General features: G+C 43.5%; 1 protein-coding gene and 1 long non-coding RNA gene across 2 annotated transcripts in view; one reads left to right on the top strand and one right to left on the bottom strand.

Moving 5' to 3' along the window:
• Positions 1 to 950: 950 nt before the first annotated feature.
• The window catches only part of LOC147243231 (uncharacterized), a 44010-nt gene continuing 18372 nt past the window's right edge, over positions 951 to 26588 (bottom strand). Inside the window, exons 5-13 of the long non-coding RNA XR_015110527.1 lie at positions 25961 to 26163; positions 25491 to 25574; positions 19986 to 20081; positions 16296 to 19073; positions 15498 to 15542; positions 15267 to 15403; positions 5942 to 6111; positions 1281 to 1415; positions 951 to 1143 (exon numbers count right to left, since the gene is read on the bottom strand). This is a non-coding gene — a long non-coding RNA (uncharacterized LOC147243231). The remainder of the gene's footprint in view (positions 1144 to 1280; positions 1416 to 5941; positions 6112 to 15266; positions 15404 to 15497; positions 15543 to 16295; positions 19074 to 19985; positions 20082 to 25490; positions 25575 to 25960; positions 26164 to 26588) is intronic.
• Positions 14096 to 24325, top strand: opn8a (opsin 8, group member a). The gene is made up of 5 exons (XM_086188806.1): positions 14096 to 14248; positions 14493 to 14762; positions 18698 to 18991; positions 20154 to 20479; positions 23000 to 24325. The coding sequence occupies exons 2-5, from the start codon at positions 14690 to 14692 to the stop codon at positions 23195 to 23197; spliced, it is 891 nt and encodes a 296-aa protein (XP_086044932.1). The 5' UTR covers positions 14096 to 14248; positions 14493 to 14689; the 3' UTR covers positions 23198 to 24325.

Raw genomic sequence — 26588 nt, 5'->3', positions numbered from 1 at the left:
CTATCTGGCCTTCAACTCTCTTGTCTTGTTTTAGGAAAATTCCACCGGTGGTAATGGTGTGTGCCCCTACAAGCCTTCCATGTGACCATCACCAAGGCAAATTCCATTTTCTGTTTGTTTTAGGTAAACACATCATTTGCCACTTCATTCGTCTAGTTTACCTCTCTGTCTCAGAAGCATACATCCTCCTCAGGCTTTCAAAAGTGTCCACACCTAAGCTATAAAAAAATTAAAAAAAAAAAAATCCCCCCTCCCCTTTATTTTCAAAAGTGTGCGACAAAGTCTTTGACATCAGGCTGGGGGCCAAGAGGGAACGGAGGAACGACACAGGCGCAGGTATTTGCATCGGCTTGTGAAAAGTCACCAATTAGGAAAAGGGCCTCACACATAGTGGCTGACGCTGTGCCAGAGTCTGATGTCAAATCAGGACAACATCGCCATCTGCAGGAAGGCAGCAAAACCCAGGCCAGTGTGAAGTGGCCAGCTCTCAGTCGGTGCTACATAATTTCTACTCCCTGAGAAGCAGAATTGTAATTTTGACACCAGCGGCCGCGACACTAAGAAGAAGTTAAGTGTTACGTGGCCTCCTCTTCTGTAAGTGAGTCCATCCTACGTTCACGGCTGCGGTGAGAGCTGGATGAGTGCCGTGTTTGTTTAGCCAACCGTGGTGACGCCCACCCACAGGTGCCAAAGGTACAGGGAGCTCTGGGCCAGCTGTTTGCGAGCCACAGCAGCCCCTGTACTGCTCTCCTTCACCCTGCTCGGCTGCCTGATCTCACAGGAAGGGAGGAAGTGGTTGAGTTACCCAGCAGAAAATTTGAGGTTTATAAAAATGCTGTTTCCTTTAACTCAGCAGCGAACCCGAGGAGGGTATCTTTACCGATCTGTAATTCTTTCATTGTCATTAGAAAGTGGTGGGCCGAGATAGCCAGGAACTTTTCAAGTGTTCTGATAGGCAAAACGTAAAGACAGACGAAAGGCAGGTGTCCGTCCCTTGTGGGGTTCATTACGCCATGAAACTGCTGCTACCTGTGTCGCGCCAGGGGAGCCTCCCCCAGCGACCACAAGTAGGGAAGACATGCTTACCAATAATCTGGGAACGTTGCTCAGGCGAAGCGCGGTATCAGTCACTGCTCTTGCAGGCTGGCAAAGAGTACACAGACAGTCTTAACTGCAGGGGGAAATACCTTTGCATGTCTCATGATAGCATAAAGCTGCATTTTATTTGAAATGTGAAATCAGTTCGACATGTCTAGCATTTGGATTTGATGAGGACTTACCTTTGCATGGTCCTGCCTTTGCCAATAAGTAATGGAAATAGGGGAGAAGGTAGAGAGGGCTAGCAGCTCTGCTTGGCTTGCTAACGCCAGCACAACGAAGCTCAGTTCACACTCAGCTGTGGCATATTTGGAAAACTTCAAGCAAAGCGGCGAGAAGAAGAAGAAGAAGAAGAAGAAAAAAAAAAAAAAAGCTTTTAAATCAGTTCCACTCTCCAGTAAATTACAACCCTGCATTTTTAATTTCCTCTCTCCATACAATGTTATTCAATGGCATCCAAGCCAAACATGGGCCCCCGCGGCCTGCACAGCTCTGCAGGACAAACTGTCCTCTCATGCAGTTGCTACCTGTCAGGAGTGAAGGGGCGTGACTGAAATAATGCACTCCTTGATGTCGAGCTGAGAGGTGTGTGAGGCGGGAGAAAATACTGGGGGAAAAAGAACAAGAAGAAGCTCGACCTCGTTAGTCTGAGTTCATCTTAAACGCTTGGCCCTCTTTACTGTCCTGTAATGTAGAGTGGCACGAGTCCTAAAACCCCAGAGGAAGTTGGCATGAACGCCCGGTTCCCTCATACCAAAGAGTAAGGACTTTTTTTTTCAATGTTTTTTTTTTTGGTAAATGCCGGAAATAAGGGCAGCATTTTGCTTTGAACCTTTCATGCCAACGACAAAACAAGAAAATAAATGTCATCACGCTGGAAGCAGAAAAAGAGCAATGATATTTGTAGAGGAGATGTTACGCATGGCTGCAACAAACTGAATTCAAGAAGAAGACTTTATCCTGGCCCTATACAACAAAGAAAGATGCACAATGTTGAGAAATTATTGTGGGATTGTTTGAAATTGTTCTTTCAAGCTGTCGGCCATGTAGCCTGCTGTCCGGAGACGAAGACAAGACGCCGGCAGTGGAAGCAGCTGACCCATCATCTTCACTACGTCAGAACCTTTTAGAAAATTAACTTTTGCAAAATTGAGGGAACTCCTTGAACTTTGACATTTCTACCAATCTTTTCTGAAGCAAGAATGCAACATGCACATAAAAAATATGATGGAAACGTCAAAGAACAAGGACGCTGCCGCTCAGCAAGCTCAAAGACAGTCGGCTTTGAGGGAGAGGAGGCTTCGAGAAGACCGGAACTACAACGGCTTGTTGCATGCTCGTGCACGCGGAACACTTTTTACAATCATGTACATTTTTGAAGGCAAACTTTGCAACAAAGATGTACTAATTTGAAAAGACAAAGACAAAGATCCATCTGATGAATGCCTTCTGTGCACGGGGACTCCTGAATCGGAGGCTGCGAGGTAAGTTAATAAGCAGCATCGCTGGAGTCATCATTAGTCATCAGTGTGCGTCCAGTTGCCACAGTGACAAGACACAACAATGACACTAAACTAGAATTGGGCCTTGCAATCGTGGCTTTTATGGGCATGGAAAAAACTAAAAGAAGAGGAAAAACTGAAAAGCGTGGACCCGGTTGTGACGAGGGAAAAGAGGTCAAGTCAGGATGCTTATTTTCAGGCGGAGAGAGAGAGAGAGAGAGAGAGAGAGGGGTGAGTAAAAGTGTTGTTAGCAGACCTGTGTGGACTGGTGCATCACTTCATGCGCTGTTTCCATTGGTTGGTTCGTTAACGCAGGACGTGGCACCAGTCACATGGTGAGGTGATAGCTCTAAATTTCAGATGTTGTCAGATATTTGTTGCAGTCGGGCTTTGGTTGCAAGGCCGTGACAGAAGCGCTCTCACAGCCAAGAGTACAGTACGTACAGTAGGCCCGCCGCGGCGGTGTCACGGCCGAAGACGTGAAGTCATCTTTGGTCTGAGACGGCCTAAGCTCTCACGCTGTATACTTGCTTCAGACAGAGGATGAAGTGAGAGGCTGCATAAAGAGCCCTTATAAGATGAACACGGATGTTTTTCAGAGTGTGAATCATGCAAAGTTGCCCTTGGAGGTCACAGAATAAATATATAGAGCTGAAAATTAGCATAATAGGTCCACTTTAGTATGTTTGTCCAGACAAATACTGCGGTAATGTGGTGTCTGCAGTATATAAGAAGATCCAGACGCGCAGCTAAATGCGACTCTCACTGAAGTCCTGCAACGTACTGAGGACACACGCTGGTTCCATATCGAATCCTGAATCCGTGCGCACCAATATTTCATGGCAATAACATTGCAATTACACGCCAAGGAGAGAATGTGCATTACTAAACATGCTTAGCCCATGCCTGAGGAAACTGCCTAAGCTCTTCTAACCACTAGAAAGAAAAGGGCTTGGCTGCTGAAATAACATTAAGAGCCTGTTACTGTAATAGCAAAGCCTCATTTGTTAGCATTACATATCTAAATACCATCTGAAAACCATGGCTCATTCTGATTAAACAGGATCCTGTAACTGTGTAACATTTTGAGGAGTTTATACTGCAGTGTGTAGGTCCCATTATCCTCCACCGCTGTTTGCCAGGGAGTTCCATTTCATGTTGAATTGAGCAGATGTGCTATCAAGTCCACAAAAGGTTGGATTTTTACTTCATCTGAGCCCCAAAAACTGAACTTGTTTCATTATGCAGGAACAATATGCCTTAAAAGGTGTTTTGCCATCGAGGTGTCTGCTTTTGTCATCAGGTCTGAGCACTCCAGGCCCGTTTGACAGGGATGTCGAAAAGGTTTCAAACATGAAAGAGGATACAAGATCTCATTTAGTAGGCCAGACCGGCGTTAGCCAAGGTTTTGCTAATTCAGCTCTTTCTTTGCCGCACGAGGGGATAGGATAAGGCACCTGGCTTTTGCTTAGGCAGCCTTTGCACGTCTATGTAATGTGGAGAGACACCGAGGGCAGGGCTGGAACCTCTCGTTAGATAAACCCGAGCGGCGGCGGCAGCACACAACATAATCATGTCATTACCCTTAGGCCACTCTGCCACATTGTTGTTGCGGGTGGGAGACACTGGATTTGATTTCAGCAGACTTTAGCTGACCTCTGCTTCACGGCCCACCAGAACAGGAGAAGGCCGTCGTCCGTGCTGGCACGCTGCCCAGCCAAACATTTTAACTTTCATAGACAAAAACAAAACTGTTTCGCCCCCATTTCTTCCAGTTCTAAAATATTTTTTTTTTGATCGAGCACTGAGAGGACATGTTTCTAGTGACTTTTTGGTCTTGCCATTTTGTGCTGCTGTTGCAAAACTCTGCCAAAATTCCTCCTTACACCCCCTCCATCTTTCTGCTCCAATGTTGATTATTTAGCTTTTTGACTTTTCTTTCCTCCTAAATGTGTTATTCATCCTGTTCCGTGTGTCTCCAGGCACACTTCAGAACTGAAAATAAAATAAACAGGCACGTTTTCACCCCCTGTCGCTAGGCCTTGACTGCATATACCTGGAACAATAAACAGCTGGATTTCTGGGCTTGTTTATACTCATCTCTAGCCATTTGAGGACAGAAGCACAACAGGAACTAGACTGTGTGTATGGATTTGCTAGGCAGACGCCCACTGAGAAGCAGAGGGTTGGTGGACGCTACTAGACCATGATAGAGCGGAGGCTGCTGGCAGGTAGTGTGTGCTCTGTCTGGCAGAGCGGAGGTTTACCTTGGAGTGACACCAACCATCTGCATGCTATAAGGACTAAATTGCCAGCTTGATGTCCAGCAAGCGAGACAAAACCGTTCCACATACATTAGTGTGTGTTTGTCTGACTTTGTGTATGTATGGCTGCACAAGAAATCCAGACAGAGACAGAAATACAAAGGCAGAGACAGCCAGTGTTCCCATACTGTAAATGCAGTTTCCATTTTACTGGCTCCCGTTGAGCTAAATTGGCTCTGTCAGATTTACTTATTTTTTCTATGATGAATGAATGAAGCATCTTCTCCTGTCTCTGCACTTCATCTCAGCTCTGCCGAGAGTTTTAGCATCTTTTAGAACGGGATTATGCCGCTTCTGAAAAACTAGTGTTTTTAATTCACTCTTAACGCTCCTATCAGTATCGTTTCCAGGTGCTAAAGTCCTGACTGGCCGTCAGTTAGCAATCGCAGACAGATATTTCCTCTAAGTGTCGAGGCGAAGAAAATCCAGCGAAAATATTGGACGACCCTCTGTCAGAACAACTCAGAGACCTAGAGAATGTCATTCACACCTTCAGATCCTCCAGCCTGGACTGCTGCAACTCTCTGTATACTGGGATCAGTCAGCATGTCTTCTCCAGTCAAACCAGACCAGACTGCAGCAGCCAGGCGCGCCAGAGGCATTAGGTACACCTCAGGTACATCTGCACAGGTACGTCGCATTTACACAGCAATGCCTCTTGAACGGCTTGATGTAATCACATCACATTTGGCTCGATCCTCCGCTGGGACTCAAAGATGAAGAGATTTTGGTCGGAGGTCACAGATTAAGGTCACTGTCACCTCACTGGCACGCAATATTTGTCCTATTGACGTGAAAGCAACATGTCTGGAATGCCTCGAGGGAATTTCCTCAAATGACCGGAGGATGACATGAAAAGATTTTGGCGGTCAAAAGTCATCTATTTCTGGAACACCTTAATCGACTGCAGATATCCTCTGGACTTTTTTGTTGTTGCGAACTTTCTGATTCTTGCATTTCTGGATTTTGCAGCACTTTGCTCAAACTGATTTGCTCTAGAAACAGATTTTATTTTACCTGGGATAGAGGAAAACTCAATCGCAGTTGGGACTTGATCCGACTCCGGCTCTGACATCATCATATCACTTCGGGGGTGGTCTGCACTCTCTGAGGGCCCTCCAGTAGAAGAGCAGGTCCACACTAGATGGCCATAGATACTGTAGATCTCCTTCCACAGCTCGGTATTTCTAGGAATATGTTATGTAACAAGACAAAAATGTAGGTTAGGGTGGTGTATGGCTGCGTAGCACGTATGACTTTCCTGTACCAGGCCCAAGCATGCGGCACTTCGGCTTCATCGTCTCTGTTTACAACAAACCAAACATGGCCAAAACACATGAAAATGAAATTATCAAGGAACACAGCGTGTATTCTGTGGATAGGCACATGACAAGAAGATATAGGAAAATAATTGTTCGGTATGAAAGGGCAGCTCATGCCATAAGTAAGGAATTGACTAAATCTAGTCGGGATTAAGGGTTGGCCCAGACTCGCAACCATCATGGTTTAGTCAGGTATGCAGTCAAAGATTCATAAATAATACTCCCCGCATCTCCGGCTGGACAGACGCCTGTAATTCAACTGACAAGAAAATTAAAAGCTTTCATTACCCTAAAGTCATCTAGCGGAAACAAACTTGAACAACTGAGACGATCACAGTATGAATGTCGTTTGGCCAATCCCCAGTCAGCGTCAGCCTTTGATTGGTTTTCCAGAAGGATGTGGGACTCACAAGTGTGGCAGCTGCTTAAAATAAAGTGACAACTTTTAATGGGGTTTCAAACCTCAGCGAGTCGCTGCATCCTGCCAAGTCCCTAGTGATGACATGCATCCAACCCCGGCTTTTATCGAACAGGACATGGAGGAGTGAGCTTGTTCTCTCAGCCCGGTGCCATGAGGGCGAAAAGTCAACCATTTTCTAGCGTTGCCTTTTCCATCATCTTACTATATGAGCCATATGTTCTCCACTATACGCCTTGCTTTCCGATGGCTCCGGAGATGAATCCACCCCTGGCAAATAAATGCATTAGAAAACCGTATAAAGTTGAATTAAACCTAATAAGGTCACGTCAATTTGTGAGGTTTGGCCAAGTCTGCGACGATGACAAAATCCTACCAGAAAGCATTCTTCGTGTCAGAGGAGTGACGATCTGAGCTGTGTAATGTCTGCAGGTTTGTTTCAGCTTGTTTGACTATCTATTTCACTTTGATTTCCAGCACAGCTTGAATAAGTGCTCAGTCACACACACACACACACACACACACACACACACACATAGAAAGGCGAACCCAGAGATTAACAGGAAATGCAATTACAGTCTGACTGGGTGCAGCATTCCTCAACAGTAAGGCCAATTTCACAGCAATTTCAGTGCGTCAACAGGTCGTAAGTAATCATAATGAGCACCTTAATGTTTTCACACGGAGCAGAGCGCCCCTCTGTGGTTTTATCCCTTGGCAATTTGATCCTTTTAATCATCGTGGAGATATTTAAACTGTACAGGCACACTGCCTCTGTGTTTGTGGAATACTGTCATTGAAATACTCTGCCAGCAGGGATCGGGTTTCTGTCAATGGTTACCGTTTTGCCGAAGGCCTGCTGGCGTTCAGTGAAATGGACACTAGGCTGACAGTCTGCTGTCAGGCCTCAGGTGATGAGTCACCATTTGCCACTGCAATTCACTTTACTTTCCAGTTTTGTCACATACTTTTAGATTTTTTCCCCCCTAAAATGGTAGATACAGTATCTCCAAAGTGCTGCCTGGTCTGCTCCTGGGCTGCATGAAAGATGTGGACGTAGCCACAGTGAGTCCAACCACTGATGATTAACCCTTGAGTTTCTTTATCATTGTTATTGCGGCATGTAAGTATGCTTTTGTTTTGGGTTGTTGTTTTTGTGGTTCATTCAGGGTGGGGATACATGCTGGCTACACATCCCATGTATGTATAAATAAAAAAAAATAAAAAAACAGATGCAAGAAAAGTGCCAAACTGTGTCATTTCAAGAGTGACATCCATTACTTGACGCGTTCTGGCCCAAAATGACATTTTCACATTGATTTAAATGCAAAACATGGGGCTTGTGCAATGCATCATGGGATACGTGATTAGATAGCCGCCAACATTTGTACAGTTGTTTTTTTTACTGTGGCATTGTGGGATTGTCGGAGTCGAATATATTGAGCAGAGGTTCCCAACCTTTTCCAACTCAGGGCCCACTTTTAAGTCTCAAAAATGTTCGCGGCCCACCTCTGACAGCTGTCGATTCGCCATCCGTGTCTTGTCTCTCTTTCCTTGTAATTCTCCCTGTTGCTAGGCAGCTATCCATCCTTACAATCCAGTTTGAGCCGTCAGCATCAAACGTAAACAACATTTCCTCCCTCTCATTTGCGTGTCACATGTCTAATACTCGAAGGAAAAACAAAACAAAATATGAAAATATTTCAACACTTTTAATGTCCTTTTAAATGTGGCTGAGTTTTTAGATGTTTAAATAATTACATTTCCAACCCCCACTTGCAATACCTTCCCGGCCCACCGGGGGGATTGGGAATCGCCGCTACAGAGCATAAACGGCTACATTCAGGTAGCACTAAAACCTGACACAGCCAGTAGCTCAGCTTATGAATAAAGATCCTTTGTTGACTCAAGGTGAGCTTTTGTCCTTGGTGACTTACAACAGTAGATGTGGTCGACGCGATTGAAGCGATCCTGCATCACAGCCTCCATCGGCTTCCTCAGGGAGTGAAAGTATTAGCGTTAGATTTATTGAGATTTGTTTAAGCTGACAGGCCGTGGCCTTTGTAGTCGAAGCAGGTCGTAGCTGTTAAACTCTAGAAACCTCTCCTTGAAATATAACCAGCATAACGTGGGAGGCGCCTGCCAGTGCGTACGTCCCTCAATCACAACCCAACAAAATGACCCATGGATGTGGTGTTTGGCGAGGATACCATGACTCCACTCTAAAATAAGCAAAGCAAACGTCCAAAGTCATTATTTCTGAAGAAAACACATTTGACCCCTTATGAGCACTGTCACTACTCCATCTGATTCAAGCGGGGATGGAGTTGTGCATGCAGACATTCATAAAAGTGCTAAATTCAACCCAAACCATGATCTTTTCCTAAACCTAACCAGTCACTGCTCACTTCAAGCACAAGATGATGATATTTCCTTGAACATGACCAAGAGCTGTCACTTTCTATAACTAAAAATGTTTAATAATCCTGTACTTTCTACTTTCTTCCACTGGATATTACACTGTAAAGCTTGTAACAAGAAATATGTTGTTACAGAACATTATGTTCAGAAGTTCAGTAACATATTCGGATGTTGCCAGGTAGGATCATTTTCTAATTATACTGATGATAAACAATTTTGATAGCAGTGCATTTCCACTGATTTGGGATTTTGAACTTTCCACACTACCTCATTTTCTTGCCGGCTTCTGCTATTTAGAAATTTCTTAGCGTACTGGAGCTAAAAATAAGATTGTGTACATGGTAAACATCACGTGCCTACCTGGATAAAGCATCAGCGCACCCACCAGCCCGTTAAGTTTTGTTGATGTGGTCGTGTTTTCACCTTAAAGTAAAGCTGAACAGCGAGAGAATGTTACAGCTGCATGCGCTGGCATACCGAGGCTGTAGAAACACGACTGCGTGAAGGGAGCAGACATGCAGACGTACTGTCCAACACACAAGCAGCGTGAGCAGAGTTCAGGTTGTCCATGCAAACCTCCGGTCGTGCCAGAAAGATTAAACAAACACCCCCTTTGTGCACAAGCAGCCTTGATGAAGCTAAGATGTATGCGTCGCTCTGAAAAAGAAACACAGGAAAGCGCATTTGCCTGAGCTCACTTGCCCTTTTAAAACGTCGCTGCTGTCAAAGTTGTTTTTGCCTTCTCACATGGAAAATAAATGTATCATGCCTCTCCGGAGTTTTCTAAGAAAAGACCGTGATTATTTATTTGAAAAATAAACATTGAAACATTATCTGCATTAGTGGTCGCAGAATGCTGACACCAATAAATTTCATCAGGAGATTATTTGCAGCGCGGCGGTGCAAGAGAAATTAGTTTTTTTTTGTGGTTTACTCGTCGATTGCGAGAAGTTCAAGTTGAACCTGAGAAGGACCCAACACTTTTCCTGAATGTGTGATAAATGATCCAGTTCAGAAGACTCCCAAAAAATGAAAGAAGCGTCCAATTTCTGGATCAGGATCACGACCCATCTCTATGATGCACATTCAAGTGACGGATGAACTGATGAATGTCGACCCAGTGAGGGTCATTATTGGAACTCCAGAGTAAGAGACAACACTAATAGGTTATAAGAGCATCTGTATCTGAGTGCCCTCCAACATGCATTGATTTCAGAGAGGACAGACAACACAACATTAATGCTATTTATTATTATGATTATTATTGTTATTATTATTATTAGTAGTAGTAGTAGTAGCAGTAGTGGGTGCATTAGTAGTAGTAATAGCAGTAGAAGTAGAAGTATAGGCCGACACTGTCAGACTTTCAGAATTGTGCACTGAAAGCATTAACAAATAAGAGGAGCAATCCTGCCCTCTAGTGGTCACATCCTGAGATGCAATATCCAAATAAAAGCTTGCTTTCTTTCTTTCTTTCTTTTTTTTTTTAATCTACGGCCTGTAATTGCATTTTAGAGAATAAATCAGTAAACCTCTTAGTTCAAAAGACAGAAAATTTAACCGTCATAATTTTTCTTATCAAGCATAAAAACATAATGAAAATGAAAAAAAAAAAAAATTGGAAAAATGTTATATTGCTTAAATGTCACCTAGAGAAGCTGTAATTGTCGTTTTCAATTATTCTCTGACATTTGAAGACCAGAAAAATGAATTAATCCTCAAACAGCGTGATTTATTATGAATAACTCCCTTGGTTTGATTTGATTGCGTTTCTCCAGATGAATAATTAATATTCCAGAGCACAAATTCCTATTCCGATGACTTCCTTGAATAAAGAAATAAAATCTAGCCAATCTGGTGCAAATAATTAAAAAAAAAGAAAAAAAAAGACTGTGTTGTCGTCTCATTTTTCAGTTTGTGGGATTCAGGCGTTAATCCCTCTCCAATCTGTTTCGCACTTTATCTCATCGAGGCAACAAACAAGCAGCACATTGTCTCCATTTATCCACGGAGAAACTCTTCATCTCGCTTCAGTACCATCTCTGAGTTGACGGATTACTAAATTATGAATAATCCTGCTTAAGGAGTCTTTTGATTTCATATTCTCATGACTCCCTCCTCCTAAAAACACTATTCATTATTCAAGGTTCTGTTTTAAAAACCATGTTCTCCGCTGCTCTAGGAATTTGAGCGGAGGTATCGTCACACTTGCTCGGGTATTTTGTTGTTAATGTATAATTCACAAGAACATCTCTTACAGTTCTACCTGTCTACACGGTTCCCTGACAGGACTTCAGTTCTGGTATCGCTTTGTAGATCTCCGTCTGTGCGAACGGTAGAGATCCTCTTCTACTCAGAAGAGGATCCTGGTGTCGGAATCTCAAAGTTCCCCTCTAGTTAAACAAAAACAAAAAAAGGTCTTTACTTCTTTCCCACAGTTGAATGTTTAAGCTCCTCTGTGTGGAAGTGATGAATGGGCAGAGTTGGTTCTCACTTTCTGTGGTGCCCCTGTACAAAAGGGACCTTGGGGCCCTCCAACCAGACCTGTCACCACCCCTGCCAGCCCCAAGCTAGCAGCATGAGGGCCCGCTTTGTATCACCGTACAATCGGTAATGTAGTCCAATCGTCTGACGGCCGTGTTTATCACCTGAATTTATGTGCGGAATCTGTTCATAGAGAATACTTTTGAAACAATTCTCAAATTATTCATCCTCTTTTCGACTCCGCCTCAAAGCAAACGTCTCAAGTTGCTGTGCGGCCTGCAAACACGGCGCAACCGACGGAACAAAGAAGCCTTGCACAACTGTCACGGTGAGTGGAGAAGGCATGTGGTGATAATGGAGGTGTCATGCGGCGATACTGACGTGCCGCTGGATGAACCCCCGCAGGTCATAATTACAGAGTTTTGCTAGTGGCGTTGGTGACTTGTGTCCTGGCCCTCGATGAGAGAGGGCACACTTTACGTGTCCTTAATCTCCGTCTACGCGCATCTTCCCTTCACGTGCTGCTGTGTGCATTTATGTCTGCATGAGGAAATTCACCCCCATGCTGTCCCTCATGAGGACAGTTCAACACCTGTGTAAATCACTCCACTTATAAACACCGTCTAGCTGTAAATGGGACCTCCCAATCGACATCTCGGCAGTAGATCCGCTTATGGAGGCCGAACATGGTGTGTGCTTTGCTGGCGTTTCAAGTTCTGAGTTTGGATAAGCAGTTTCAATTTACTGCTGCCAAAAGTTGCGAGGTCACATGATCATTGGACGTCTGTGCAGGACCACCGAAACGACAAGTCGGGATCCTGAATTTTTACGATGCCTGGATCCTTTCACAGTTCTGTGTGTATGTGGCGATCAAAGCAGCCGGAGATCAAAGTCAGAACCCCAAGATCAGAGAGAAGTCCCAAATCAAAAGACCTGTTCGCACGGGACTCCTATTTTCACGTGTCCTCTTTTTTTGAGGAGTTAAAACCCTCATTCGTACAGGGTTAGCATCACCCGTGAGCCTCCTAATCAGAAGTTACCCTCAACATCTGCATTTTGTGAGGGGCACTTTCATTGGGCGAGTAAAATGTGTGATTTATGCAGATTCGTTCCCCTGAATAACATTCATAATGCAACCAATGCATTCTTAATGATTCTCGAGCGGAAGAGGCTCAAAAAGGGCAAAGGAAAAATATAACTCATGATTACTGAGTTGCCAACTCGCGCTCGACTACTATGACTTGACCTTTTTGAATTATCTTGTGTGATTCAAAGAGCAGTTTCTACTTTACAAATTACAGGATTTGCAGATTTGCATGATTGAGCCTTGAATAATAACTTTCTTCAGCTCGCTCCTCCACCAGCACCACCACGTAGTGGTCAAACCAGGACCCAGACGTTGTCAGGATGTTTATACCTCACAGAGACCCTGCGTCAGTTGAGGCTGTTTTGTTTTTGTTTTTTTTCCCCCCGCTGCTTTTTTCACACATTTTAGGGTGTAAAGATCAGACGGTGGCATGAGGTGAAGACGCGCCGCGGGCTAAATCCAGCCGGGTCAAGGGTTCAAGTTCTTCCCTGGAGTCAGTTTAGAGCTCTTCCTTAAATGTGAAGACAATGTCCACTGGTGACATGACTGTGAAGGGACGCGTTTGGATGGCGCAATGGCACTCTAACCGACATGTTTTGATGCCGCCAAGCGTCCAGATTAACACCAGAGGTAAGATGACAAATGCTGAAGCCCCCAAACTGGGTCACAGACTGCTAAAAACAGCTAGCGTCAACTAGCTCTGGACCCACGCTCACCTTTGTCCCCCCCCATTGGAGAATTACTGCCACACAGTCATTTTCTGCACTACTGGAAACTTTGACGACATTTTTTGAGAATGCCCAAAAAATCGCAAATGATAAACGCCTTGATACATTTCTTTTTAAATACTTTCTAGTTTATTTTTCGCTTTATATATATGAAAAAAATTGTCTCCATGATAATGATATTGATATGGAAATACTTCATACACACACACACACACACACTATCGTTTTAAGTGAAGGGTTGAATACAAACTGCAAGAAGAGGTTTTTCTTTCTCACAACTATCAGTGTTACTTCAGAAAATAATGTCAATTCAGATGAGACCCTCTGGATAATAGTAATTACCAGACGATACATGTACAAAGAAGTACTCCACATACAGTGTGAACACACGCACCGTATTGATCCACTTCAGTTTTATCTTTGATTGAACAGCAGACAACAAAGCTTGTGCCTGTTTTTCTTTCGTAGTTCAGACTCAAGGAATCATTGCTTCCATTTGGCTTTCTTTGGTTCTCAGGGACTGATTCATTTCTGAGTATTAGAAGTCTGTCTATTATTTATCGTAATTTTTGCTTCGTGATGAATCTGTTCCACCAGAATAGGTTGGAGCCAAAATCCTACCACAGAATTTTGCCTCTAGTGTGTGTGTGTGTGTGTGTGTGTGTGTGTGTGTTCTGGTAATTGCTACATAATCAGGGCTGGGCTGCGTTTTTGACCAACAGAGTGAGGACGTTTTGGCCACAACGTTTTGGCTGTTAGAAGGTCAGCGCTGGGTTTTGGGGTCCGGTTCTCAGATTTCTGGTCCTGGTTCTGGTTGGAGCCAGGATTAGGATCAGGCATTTATTGTGGGTGGTCAAAGTGAAGGTAAGGATTTCAGTGAAGGTCCTCACAAATACATGAACACAAGCATGTGTGTGTGTGTGTGTGTGTGTGTGTGTAGGGGGGGGGGTAAGCAAATGGTGAAGTGAAATCAGTCATGAAGTGATTGTTAGTAATTACAATCTGCATTAGTGGTACGTATGCGTGTGAGTGTGCCTGTGTGTGCATGCGTGTGCGTGGAGGTCTGTCAATCATCTGTACTATTGTATGGTAAAAATAGTCCTCGCAGCAGGTTCTTCCGTGTGTGCTTGGAGTGTCTCGGCTGCATGGAGGAACATGAGGGCTGACGGAGGAGACGCCAGACAAAAAGCTCCGTTTATCAAAAATCCGGCTCAGTCACATTTGGGACGAGTGTTGGAGGGACGGTGAAGGTGCTTTGTTCCACTGTGGAGGACACTGCACGTCTCTGCCTTCGCCTGGACAAGCATGGACGATAAATATGTCTCCAAATTATCACCTACTATTGATTTCTGGGCAGGAATGTACCTGTTGATTATTGGTAAGTTAACTGCTTTGTTTTCCTCCTCTGCTTCTTGATTTGTCACATTATGAGAGCAAACCTCAACGTTCCCCTCACATCGATTCTATTGATGTTGCTGCAGATTTCCGAGCGGCGAACAATGGAAGTAAGATTAAAAACTATTAATGGTGTGAATCATGGCAGGTCAGGACACAGTCAGCTTGCGCAATTTAACTGTCAGTCCATCCTTCTCATTTAATTAAGCTCTCTGCTCTGAAGCCCGTTATCTCCTTTGGCGTTTTCACATTAATCACACTCCAAGTGCGTAAAATAAAAGTGCCAGAGGAGACCATATTTGCCTCTTTCATTGCCGCTAAGAGTGGTTTTGGTTAGTTTACGTCCATATTACACAGAAGAAAAAAGAATTTGGCAACACTTTTTTATAACCCTAACCCCTACTCCTAACCCAACGCACAGTGGGCCACAGCCGGTGGTCATCAGGCGTCAAGATTCTGCTCCATCAGGTAGATGTAACGGATGTACCTCCTGAGGAGAGTTCCTTCATGTCATCACTTCATTTCCTCTGCTGCTGCTTTACATTCCCCGCTGCTCTCCGATATCTCTGGATGTAGTCATTAACTGCTGCCGCGGCACCAGCCGACGGGCCGGTGGGACGACACCTGGAGGGAAATAAGGATCAGCTCTAATTGGTTTTGCCACCTTATACAAGTATGTTTTTGTTTTTACTCGTCACAAACAGAAGTAACATCTTACTTCAGTTACTCGGGCAGCTCGTCTAAGGATGGGACCCCCATGAACCTGCAAGAAATGTTTTACACATCAAGAGTAGAAGTTGCTGTGTATTATGTGAGATCATAAAGATTTTTTGGGACACTTCCATCAACTGCAAAGGTATTCGGCAAAACTGTCAGACAGCAGCGGTGACATTTTCAATGCTGCTGCGCTTCTGTAGCTGACATCACCACGGGCAGGGTAGTGGCAGCCAACAAAACACAGCTGCACCCGCTGGAGTGGAGCGGCAGGCGGAGTTACCACTAAGTGCTGCTCACAAAGTTACTTCAACCTTAGTTGCAAGCAACCTTTCTCACGTGCAGTCTGCGAGGGCTTGACTTGTTTGCTGTCTGAGAAATACGTCATACAAAAGCACCATCATCAACTGGCTACTGACCCATTTTACAACGGCCAAAGAAGCCTGCAATCATCTGGCTTTTGTGTGCAATGGAAACAGGTCAGACCTCAATCTGCACAGGATTGCAGCTGAATTCTAGAGAGTCCAAACTCAGACCCGCTTGCAACAGGTGGGCAGGACTCTTGCCGGTTGCTTGTGTCATGGTTTTATGGGGAAATAGGACCCAAATGCAGACAGCAGCCAAGGAGAGTGCAACAAAAAGCATTTATTTCAAACATCAGGATAACATGGGGGGCGTGAAGTCCAAGGGAGGGTAAAACAAAGTATCAACAAGAAAGACTCACAGGCCTGCATCCTGGATGAATGCCAAGTAAAAGCAAAACAAAGTCCGACAAAAAAAAAACTGACAACCAAGGACTCACAGGAAAACGCAGAGGAGCAGGGACCACGACGAGGGGGACATGACACTGACAAAGACAGTCGATGACAATCACAATGACCCGGCAAGAGACAATGGGAAACGCAGGGGTTAAATACACAAGGAAACAAGACACAGGTGGTGCAATCATACACAGGTGAGACACATGAGGTAATCAGGGAAGGGAGCAGACAGGAAGACAAGATCTGAACTACAAAAATAAAACAGGAACTGCAGACAAAAGGAGGCGCACAGGAATACGGGACACTGACCATAACATAGAACAGGGAATAAAGACGGGGACCATCGCGGCTTGAGCAAGCTTGTCATCCCAGCCACAAATGATGTGAAATAATGACCAGAGAAACACAGCCTGCTTTTACAACAGCTGCCAGAGAAGCACATCGTAGCACATTTGACTTCTTTCCAGTGAGGTGACTGAGTTCATGTCATCAAATGTGATTCACAAAAGAAAAAAAGGAAAGAGCTCCTCATCCGCTGTTGATGGAAATAGCAATCTGTGCTATAAAGCAGGTTTACGGAAAAAGACCCTTGCTTGCAGGTGCGTGCAGTAGAGAAGAGTACATCAAGTACTCGTCCTGGGAACACTTAAATAACATTGTTCCTTTGTTGTTACTTCACCAGTCCACTAAGCAGTGTTCTCAACATTAAAGTGAGCAAAAGGCACATTTGTTATCAAGCGAAGGCAGTTTAGGGAGACATATTTACACGCATTTGACTCCAATGACCTGAGATGGTGCACGTAATTCGGTACGTTCATAAAATTCAGTCACTGTGCAAACGGTGAGTCCAACTATCAGAGGAAAACACGGCACAATGCAGACGTATGCAGCTAAAAGCATTGTAATTATTCACCCCAGTACCTGCCGATGTGCTGCGGAGCTGCGATATAACCACAGCATGTTCATGAATAAGTGAATGTCTATCATCAGGCGTGTCAAGGTTGCTCTGGGAAAGAAAATCCCATTAGGGTGAGTTAAGGTCAAAAACCTCTTCGCATATTCGAAGAGCTATTTAAAACATGATCATATGTAGGCACAATATTGCTTCATGTGAGAGGACGCGGGAGAGCAGCATTATGTACAGCGGGTTGAACCCACAACACTTGAGCCAATCCTTCCAATGGAGAAAGTGTAAGCCCATAGTTTTGTAATTTCCTTCTATTTTTAGAATCATATTACACAATAACACACATCATATTACTCAATTACTCTTCAGTAATTGTGTAAAACCTCTAACGAGGCCAAATGCGAGAATAAAAAGAGCAGAAACATGGGCTGTTTAGGGGCCTGGCTGAAAGCTAAACCTAATTAATATTAATCATCAGTCATACCAGAAATAAATGCAGCAAAGCTATGCTAACTTCACCTTTATGAGTGCTCCAGATGGGAAGAATAATCCAGGGATTAAGCCTTAATCCAGGTACCATGATGAATTTTGAACCTTTAGGAAATCATGTGGAAAACAAATGGACAACACGGGACAAATGGAAGAAAAATTAAGGTTCTTATGGGACAAAAAGGAAATTTAATTCAATCAATGACGTTCGGGTTTGACTATACCAGAGCTGGTTTTCAAGCAATATGATGAAATAATTAGATTTTCTTTGAAAAGGAGAAAGGCCTTAAATTAAAGTGGGTGAAATGTGTTCTTTAACAGAAAGCAGTACCCTGACTGGACGTCACGGAGCAGGAATTCAATATTTCCCTCGGGCAAATGACCGGGCTCCTTTGGTCAATAAATGCAATCTGTCACATAAATTGACATGGCGCTACACCCCACTGAGGAGACGGCAGTGACAGCCCAGGTTTAAACCTAAAGTTACCTAACTGACCCGAAAAACCTAAAAGTTGATTAAGACGAGTCAATTAAAACTGAAACAACAAAAAAGACACAAGGTAAACCCGTGGACTCAGGATAACGTGGCTGCGTTAGTCACAGGCGCCACAGTGGAAGAGCCCGTTTTCGAACGGCTCAGTGTGAATGAGCGAAGCGCAGTCATTTACGACGGTGCTACCCAGTCATGACGACCGACCCGGGGTGGTTGCTTCGGTGCTGAATAGTCCTGAGCGTCTATTGTAGCGTTACCCTTAAACGGTTGCAGGCAAATAAAATAAAATAATTCAATTCCCACAGTGCTGATCTGTTTTCATCCATCCGCCCAAGTGACAGCCGTAGGCCAGAGGCACCAGGTTTTTGGGTTGGTCACCTTTCTGCGCATTGCATTTTTTTTGATGGAATTTCTGCAAATTGGGCTCAGATGTCCACTGGGACTCAAGGACGAACTGAGAGGATTTGGGTCGTCAAAGGTCAAGGCCACTGCAACATGGTATTTCTAGCTTACATGTGTCCTTTTCTTCTTCTTCTTCTTCTTCTGCCACACAGCAATCTTGTCCATCTTGGGGAATGCAGCGATCCTGGTCAGCGCGGCTCGTCGTCTCGCTCTCCTCAAAGCTCCGGAGCTCCTGACAGTCAACTTGGCCGTGACGGACATCGGCATGGCCCTCAGCATGTATCCTCTCTCCATTTGCTCTGCTTTTAACCACGCCTGGATTGGAGGGGACGCCTCGTGTCTCTACTACGGCCTGATGGGTATGATCTTCAGCGTCACCAGCATCATGACTCTGGCGGTGATGGGGGTGGTCAGATACCTGGTAACAGGAAGTCCACCAAAGACAGGTAGTATTCCACTTAAGCTTCTTTTTCCCAGCTTGATCTATGTGTGAGGGTCAACTGGAAGTTCACTCGTTCCTATGGCAACCTACACATCAATTGGAAAATATATATGTTAAAAAAAAAACATATGCTTACATGTGTATCCCGCACAACTGGATGGCGAAAGAAACTAAGAATCAGGCTCTCACTCATGGCTATTAGACCACGCCGTTAGCTTGATAGGCTATTAGTAGCTAATCGAACCCAGACCAATCCATGGGGGACAAGTATTTGGGGATGTTTAGAGCCTGATAATCGGTCAATTGAATAGAAATCCACTGTATTTTATGGAGATGTATTTTAAGTGTGGTATTTTAAAGAAGACAAGACAAAGACGTTTGCGACGACGTGCAGATGTGCATGCTTTTGATTTTAATCCTAAAAGAAATCACCGAACCAAAACCGACGTCTAATAAGTTTGGCCAGTGAACAGCAAAAATGACCCACATTTGCATGTTTGTGGGCAAAAAAACAAATGATGTTCATGTTCAAAAGCGAACAGCCTCACATCCTCCAAGGAGCCTGCAATGCTGTTTTTGTCTCAACAGCTGCTCCAGACACTGAAAGGATTATATCAGAATAGACTGTTGCTGTTGCATAAACACTCATTGGCATTCCAGCGTAATACAGATCCAACAATCATTGGAGCCTGAGAGCCCTCAAACCTTTAAAGGGAAACCGATGTGCTCCACTTAGAACTTGATGCGTGCGGGGACTCAAGGTTTGGGCACACCAAAGGAACACCACAGAGAGGTTATTAAGTTTACAGAATAAATATAGAATTGTTGATTTAATGAAGAGTTTATGCTCTGGTTCTTCACAAATACAGTTATATGCAGTCTACATCTTTGTCAGACTGCTCATTTTTTAGGTCTAAAACAGGCAAATCTACCTAGTTAACTACTTTATGGTGCATAACTTACAACCTTCCAAGTCCTACACAAATATTCATACGTACCTGTCTGCAGAATCCCAGATCCTGCATTTAGAACTGAGGGCTGTTGGGTTGTACTTGGTCTTGCAGGCCAACCTGACCTCCTGCACAAATACAGGGCTGAAGAGAATAAGAAGTGAGAAGTCCTGCAAAAATTCCACACTCACATGGACTTAAAATCTCTGTCTACAGGTATAAAGTTCCAGAGGCGAACCATCAGTGTTGTGATCAGCGGGATCTGGCTTTACGCCGGACTCTGGGCCTTTCTCCCTTTGCTAGGGTGGGGTAGCTACGGACCGGAACCTTTCGGACTCGCCTGCTCGATAAACTGGACCGGCTATGGGCAGTCCCTAAACCACACCACCTTCATCATGACTCTGTCTGTACTCTGTACATTCCTGCCCTGTCTCACCATCCTCGCCACCTACTTTGGAATCGCCTGGAAGCTGCACAGGGCGTACCAATCCATCCAGACCAGCGATTTTCAGTATGGAAATATTGAGAAGAAAGTCACTCTTGTAAGTACTAAATAATCAATGCTGAATCGACCTTGTCCCTTGAGTTTTGCCTTCACTGATTACGTTTTCTCTAGAATCATCTTACCCATGATTTGTCAAATTTTAACTGTGATTAGAAGTCGTGGCAGTAAGTAAGTGTAATTTATTAAAGTGTAACGTTTGAGGAATTTAATTTTATATGCATATTCTAGGTACTACATGATATATAACATCTTTGTACTGCTCCCCCCTAAAATTTCAACCTTCCATTTTTTTTTCATTGTTTCCCAATGTGGCATCGAGTAATTTTTTTTTTTTTTTTTGAAAACAGATATCCATTCTATTTTATATTCTTTTCATGAACAGATGAATCTTTGTCAAATCTCATAAAGCCACTGGACAGAATCATTCGTGCGAACTCCGTTCATTTTTTAGAGGGCATGAAGATCCAGTCGGGTCTACACTGATGACGGGATTGACAACATTGATCCAGGGGTTAAATAATAACCATAACCACACAAATACACACAACAAACTCTAAGTAGAAAAAGGATGGATGGATGTATTATAATTGCATTTATATTGCCTTGTGTGATTTGTTTCATCAATTATTTTGATTTCATCTGCAATTTCAAACCTGCACAAAGACAGGGTGAATACACACAGAATTGTCAGCCAACATTAGAAACACCAGTTCACCTCACAAACCACCAGCAGGCAGCGCGAAAAGTCACTAAAGCTCCCAACTGCCAAGCAGACGCACCGCGACCGAGCCGTGCCTTGTGATTGCTGGGGGCCTCACGGGATCTTTCTGCACTCTGGTATAACAGCACGAAGCAGCAAACTGTTCATGGCCTCAACAGAAGACCACAAACATCTCCACTAGTAAGGCCACATTCATCAAGCTCAAAGATGTTCCAACAGATATAAGATCAATGATAGGGTTTTCTGTATCATATTTATCAAGCGTCTCTCGATGAAATTGTGCAAAATCATCCGCGCTAATGATACGAAAATTAAGGCAACTAATGTAAGAGGTCTGTTGGACCATAACCCTCATGGTGCTCCTTTTAATCATTGACTGAGGTGGAGTAAGAGCTCTCGGCAGAAATCGTGGTTGAACAGTGACGCAAGAGATGTTCTGAACAGCGTTGCCTCGTCCACCAGCACAACAACGAACCTGAAACAAGTTCATATCTGATACAGGAGCCAGCGTGTTTTGCCATTGTAGTGTTCAAGAATTACACTACTGATCGTTTTGCTCCTGGACGTTGTGATGACGTCACATTGCAGTCAGGCGTCTACCATCCATGCAGAAAGACCACTTGTACATCCCCTGCAATGTCAAAACCTTACTTTCTGTTTTGAGCTTAATCTGATCCTTTTATAGCAGTTAGCCAAAGTGTGCTCTGGAGGGAGAGTGTGCGATTGCTGAAGTGTGTGTGTGTGTGTGTGTGTGTGTGTGTGTGTGTGTGTGTGTGTGTTTGAGTTGGGGGGGGCTGACAAGGATCACAAGAGAAAGTGTTGCTCTTGCTAGAGGTCAGCCACTGGTCACCACTCAGAGGTTTTACACATCTGGGTGTCTATGAGCACAACTGATTTGTTTCTGAAAAGCCCTGCAGACATGACTGTTGAGACTGTGTCTCCCACACTTGTTGCCATAAAAAGTTCTCTTCTGTAGACAAGAGTCTTCTCTCTCCACCTTTCTTTGTTTGCCCATGGAGAGAGAGAAAAAAAACACTTTACAAAATAAAATGCCCTTTGTCTTTTTATCTCTCTCACAATAACACTCTAGCCATAGGTAACAGAGTAAACTTGTGAAGCAATGAATCAGGCTGGACCAGTTGCTCAGAGGTCGCTGGTGAGGCCAACGATGAACAAGTGCTTTTGTCGGAGTTTGCTGCTCTTTAATATTAATCTGTGAGGGAGGGAGCGTGCCCTGTTTTGTTTTTTAAGTAGTTGTGACAGTTACATGTTCCGAAACAGGACACATCATCAGAAAAAATCAAACCACGAACAGATCTTTTCACCTGTAGACATCACCGTGATGATTTCGAAAAAATATTTCTTTCTACTGCTCCCTTGAAAAAAAAAATCCATGATTTTACTGAAGCAGTGCCTGTCCAGGCGTCTGGTCACCAAGAAGCAGGTGTTGAGATTCATATTACAGACAAACACTGCTGGAACATTTAATTGTCCAGGGCACTGAGCTGATTTGAATCTGATATACATTAGTCACGGAGTTCTGCAGGGTTCTGTACCAGGACCAATATTTTTCACCTTATATTCTTCCTTTAGTCAATAATATCAGGAAACATTCCATAAACCTGTCATTGTTATGCAGATGATACCCAAATATACTTACGAAACTAAACTTCAAGCTGACCTTAATAAGTTTTCTGCTATTTGAGTTCTACAAACTGTAGAAATTATAAGGCTAAACACTCCAGAAATGTATTCTCTAATGATATATGGTCTCAATAAAATGGTCAAAACAGCAAATGGTTCATTTAGCTTGTCCATCTGCTATTCTTATTTCAGATGGCTGTGATGATCAGCTCTGGTTTCCTCATCGCCTGGACTCCCTATGTGGTTGTCAGCTTCTGGAGCATGTCACACTCACAGGACCAGGACCAGCTGGCCCCATTTATAACCCTGTTACCCTGCCTCTTTGCTAAAAGCTCGACCGTGTACAACCCTTTTATATACTTCATGTTCCAGCGTTCCTCCCGCCGCTAGCTGCCTCTCATCCCACCAAATCACCCACTGGAGCAATAAAGCCTGAAGTCAGTTTGGCCAAAGGGTCTTCGTGCAGGGTTTTTTGGGACAAATGTAACCTTGGTGGATGCTTTTTGGAAGACAGTCTTGACTACTTTTGGTATTTTGCTCCCTTTCATGAAGTCATTACAAATAACTTTGCAGTTCAGCAGTTAACACTGATGCGCTTCCTTTCAAAGAGTTAATGATGATCAATACCACCAAAACCATACAAAATCAGACGGTAAGAAATTAGCTTGGCCTAATAACTACAAGCAGGGTGAAATAGCGAGTATTAGTATGTCTCAGGGCGATAACCACAAAGTCACTGAAGGTTTTTTCCATTGAGGTGCAATGACAGACTGTTTCCTGATCATGAAACTCACTCTGTTGGATGTTTTGGTGACTTGCGCACAGCAAACAGGTGAGAGGAGGAGACGCGAGCAGATCTGAGCTTCGTTTAAATGAAGCGGCACAAAAGCAGTTGGTTTGAATCAGGCTCTCGACGTTGGCCGCGACGTTTAAATGTCTCAAAACCACATTTCTCTTCTGCATAGTGTTACTGCTGTGTGGATATTTCACAAAATAATGTTCAGAGGGAGCGAGTAATTCCTGCATGGATGAACTAACAACTGACATTGTTTTGTGTATTTTCACGGAGTCTAAATCATTTAAATATCAGGCAAGCTGATAGATAAAGGATTGAGTCCAAGTTCTTGGTCTACGTAGCGAATCAGTTGTTACACTGGCTTTGACTTTCCCCAACTCATGGGAGGACGTGTATTTCAGTGTGTCATGGTACGCTTCTTTCAGTCTAAAATGCATAACTAACCAGCCGCTTACTGCCTCTGTTTGGTATCAATCTTGTGTAAGGGAACCCATCAACTTATGCAATGTTTTTCTGAGAATTTTCTCTTATCCTTCTTGGCTTTATTCACACAAATATATCCAAAAGAAAAGGATGATTTTCATTTACCGGAATTTTCCACATTTCAGCAGTTTATCTGCTCAACACCACAGTCATAGATTCTCATTATTTATCATTTTCTATTCTGCAGGCCAACTTGTAAATTACTAGATAATACTAGTAGGAGAACGCAAAGCAGGCAACCACCCTTTTGTTTGTGACTTTTAATAAATTCAAAAATATGTCCTACACGAAGAACTACATAATTAAGATTGCGGTATCACATAACAATCACATTAGAAATTCTGTCTGTTGACTGTTCGCTTTGAATAAAATGAGTGGACCACTGATGGGCTCAGTTTGGTGTTTTTTTTTCCCCTTCCATCTGCATTGTCGGTCCGAAAGCAGTCTAAACAGCAGTGGGATTCGAGATCCATACATGCTTCTGAATACTGATCAGCCATCAATTATCTACCAGCAGCCCCCTCACCACACAGTTTCAGAGGAAATTCAGATCTGCTGTCAATATGATCGAATGAGGTCAGACATGTTACCGTTACTGCTTTAGGTTAAAAGAATCTCAAGATAGGCCTTCAGTATCTAATCTATGTTAAACACATGGGGCCTGCGAGTGGTTTGACCTATTGAAGAGAAGACGATGGTCTATTATCAGAGCTGATTGAGAGAGGGGGCCAAAAGGTCAAAATAAAGTTTCATTTTCTACTGTGGGGAACGAAAGAAGGACTTGCTTAGCTAAGTGAAGGCAGTGCAAAGCTGTTTGCTATTCCAGCATGGAAATAAAACACATTTACAGAGGTGAATTTAAATATATATATATATACACATATATATATATATTTAAATTCAGTGTCTTTATTATTGCATCCATCCATCCATCATCAACTGCTTATCCTACTTCAGTCTCTCCCAGCTGTGAGAGAGAGGTTATTTTTGATGTAATATCACATACACATCATACTTTTAAAACCTTAAATATTGCATGAAATTTTCATTGCGGGAAACCGGACACACTTGAAAACTATTTAGAGAGAAATAGGGGTCATATGACCATGATCACACATGGGAGACACATTTAGGCTTCAACTTGTACGATGATAATGACTTGGCACAGTGGATTTCTGAAAGCAAATCATTTGACCGGTTTGATGAGGGGGCAAACGAGCAGCGACTGATTGATTAGAAACAGGGAGCCAACAGTTGCACCTGGCGCTGATCTCCTGTTAGTCTGGCGTCAGTCTGAATCACGCCTCTCTCATTATCACCCGCACACATGTGATTTTTGTGCATTCACACATACTGAAAATGCTTAATTTTCCTCGTGCAGATTGAAGAGCTGAGCTGTCTCACCCCTGCCAGATGAGAAAGAAGGTGTCAACCTGTTTCCAAGCTGCACCCTTGTGCCATCCTTGAAAGCATTTTCGTGCACGAAATCTGACAGATGGGAAGAAAACAAGGTGGCACATCTCAGAGGCCTCATCCACAAGTGAAATTTTAAGACATGTGTTTTCTCCTCACACTTTGGTTTAATTGCAAACAGAGCGCAAAAGAAATACCAAATAAATGCAGTGTTGGGACTGGTCTTTATGTGCACATTTCAAAATGCAAGGTGTGTAATTATGTCATTTACCTCTCACTCTCCATATTCATCCTACTCATCCTCCATGTTCTGCTATTTTGCCTTGAACGTGTCTGACTGTGTCTATGTTGGTGATGTTGCTACTACATCAGTTACCCCCAATGCTTTAACCTGTGACCCCCAGCATTTTCATGCTCTCATAAAAGCATCAACACTGTGGTAATATTTTTATTATCATTACCCTGCTTTCGGTGGCCCGATGGTGCAGTGGTCGGCACTGTGGACTCACAGCAAGAAGGTTCCGGGTTCGAGCCCCGCCTCCAGCATAGGATCTTTCTGTGTGAGTCTGCATGTTCTCCCTGTGCCTGCGTGGGTTCTCTCTGGTACTCCGGCTTCCTCCCACAGTCCAAAGACATTGGATCCAAAATTAGTCCCATTGTATATCTGCAGAATTGTAGGTATTGCACTTATTTAATGACTTCCAGATGAACTTGAGCCTTCAAAGTTGACACTCACCTTGCAAAACATTTAAAATATCTAATATTGGCGATGCATCCCTGACAATGTACCCAGAAGCTTAAAGATTGAAGTGGTTACATTTCTTATGAAACCTCAGCATACATGTAATTATTTTCTATAACCTTTATGCTTTTATATTAGAATGAATTCAGGGCCTGGAGCTCTACTTCAACTGCACTCACTAATGCTTGTTTGAGATTTTGGCGTCTACTTCTGCATCATCTACATTTTCAGATGTGAATTATGGAGTACCTCAAGGTTCTATGCTTGGTCCTCTGGGTTTCTTTCTAGATTTATCTAGATTCATCTAAATGTAGGTTTTGATGGAATTAATTTGCTATAAATACTGA

This window comes from Aulostomus chinensis, chromosome 20 (assembly GCF_037954235.1).
Source record: "Aulostomus chinensis isolate RoL2024-O1b breed Wild chromosome 20, RoL_Achi_v1.0, whole genome shotgun sequence".
Lineage (NCBI taxonomy): Eukaryota > Metazoa > Chordata > Actinopteri > Syngnathiformes > Aulostomidae > Aulostomus > Aulostomus chinensis.
This window is presented reverse-complemented; position numbering and strand designations above follow the sequence as displayed.

Bases quoted from the DNA above. Each gene is read 5' to 3' on its own strand.
- opn8a (XM_086188806.1), top strand. From the start codon at position 14,690: ATGGACGATAAATATGTCTCCAAATTATCACCTACTATTGATTTCTGG. The intron at 14,763-18,697 runs GTAAGTTAACTG...TCTGCCACACAG, and splicing joins AATGTACCTGTTGATTATTG to CAATCTTGTCCATCTTGGGG. The intron at 20,480-22,999 runs GTAAGTACTAAA...TTCTTATTTCAG, and splicing joins TTGAGAAGAAAGTCACTCTT to ATGGCTGTGATGATCAGCTC.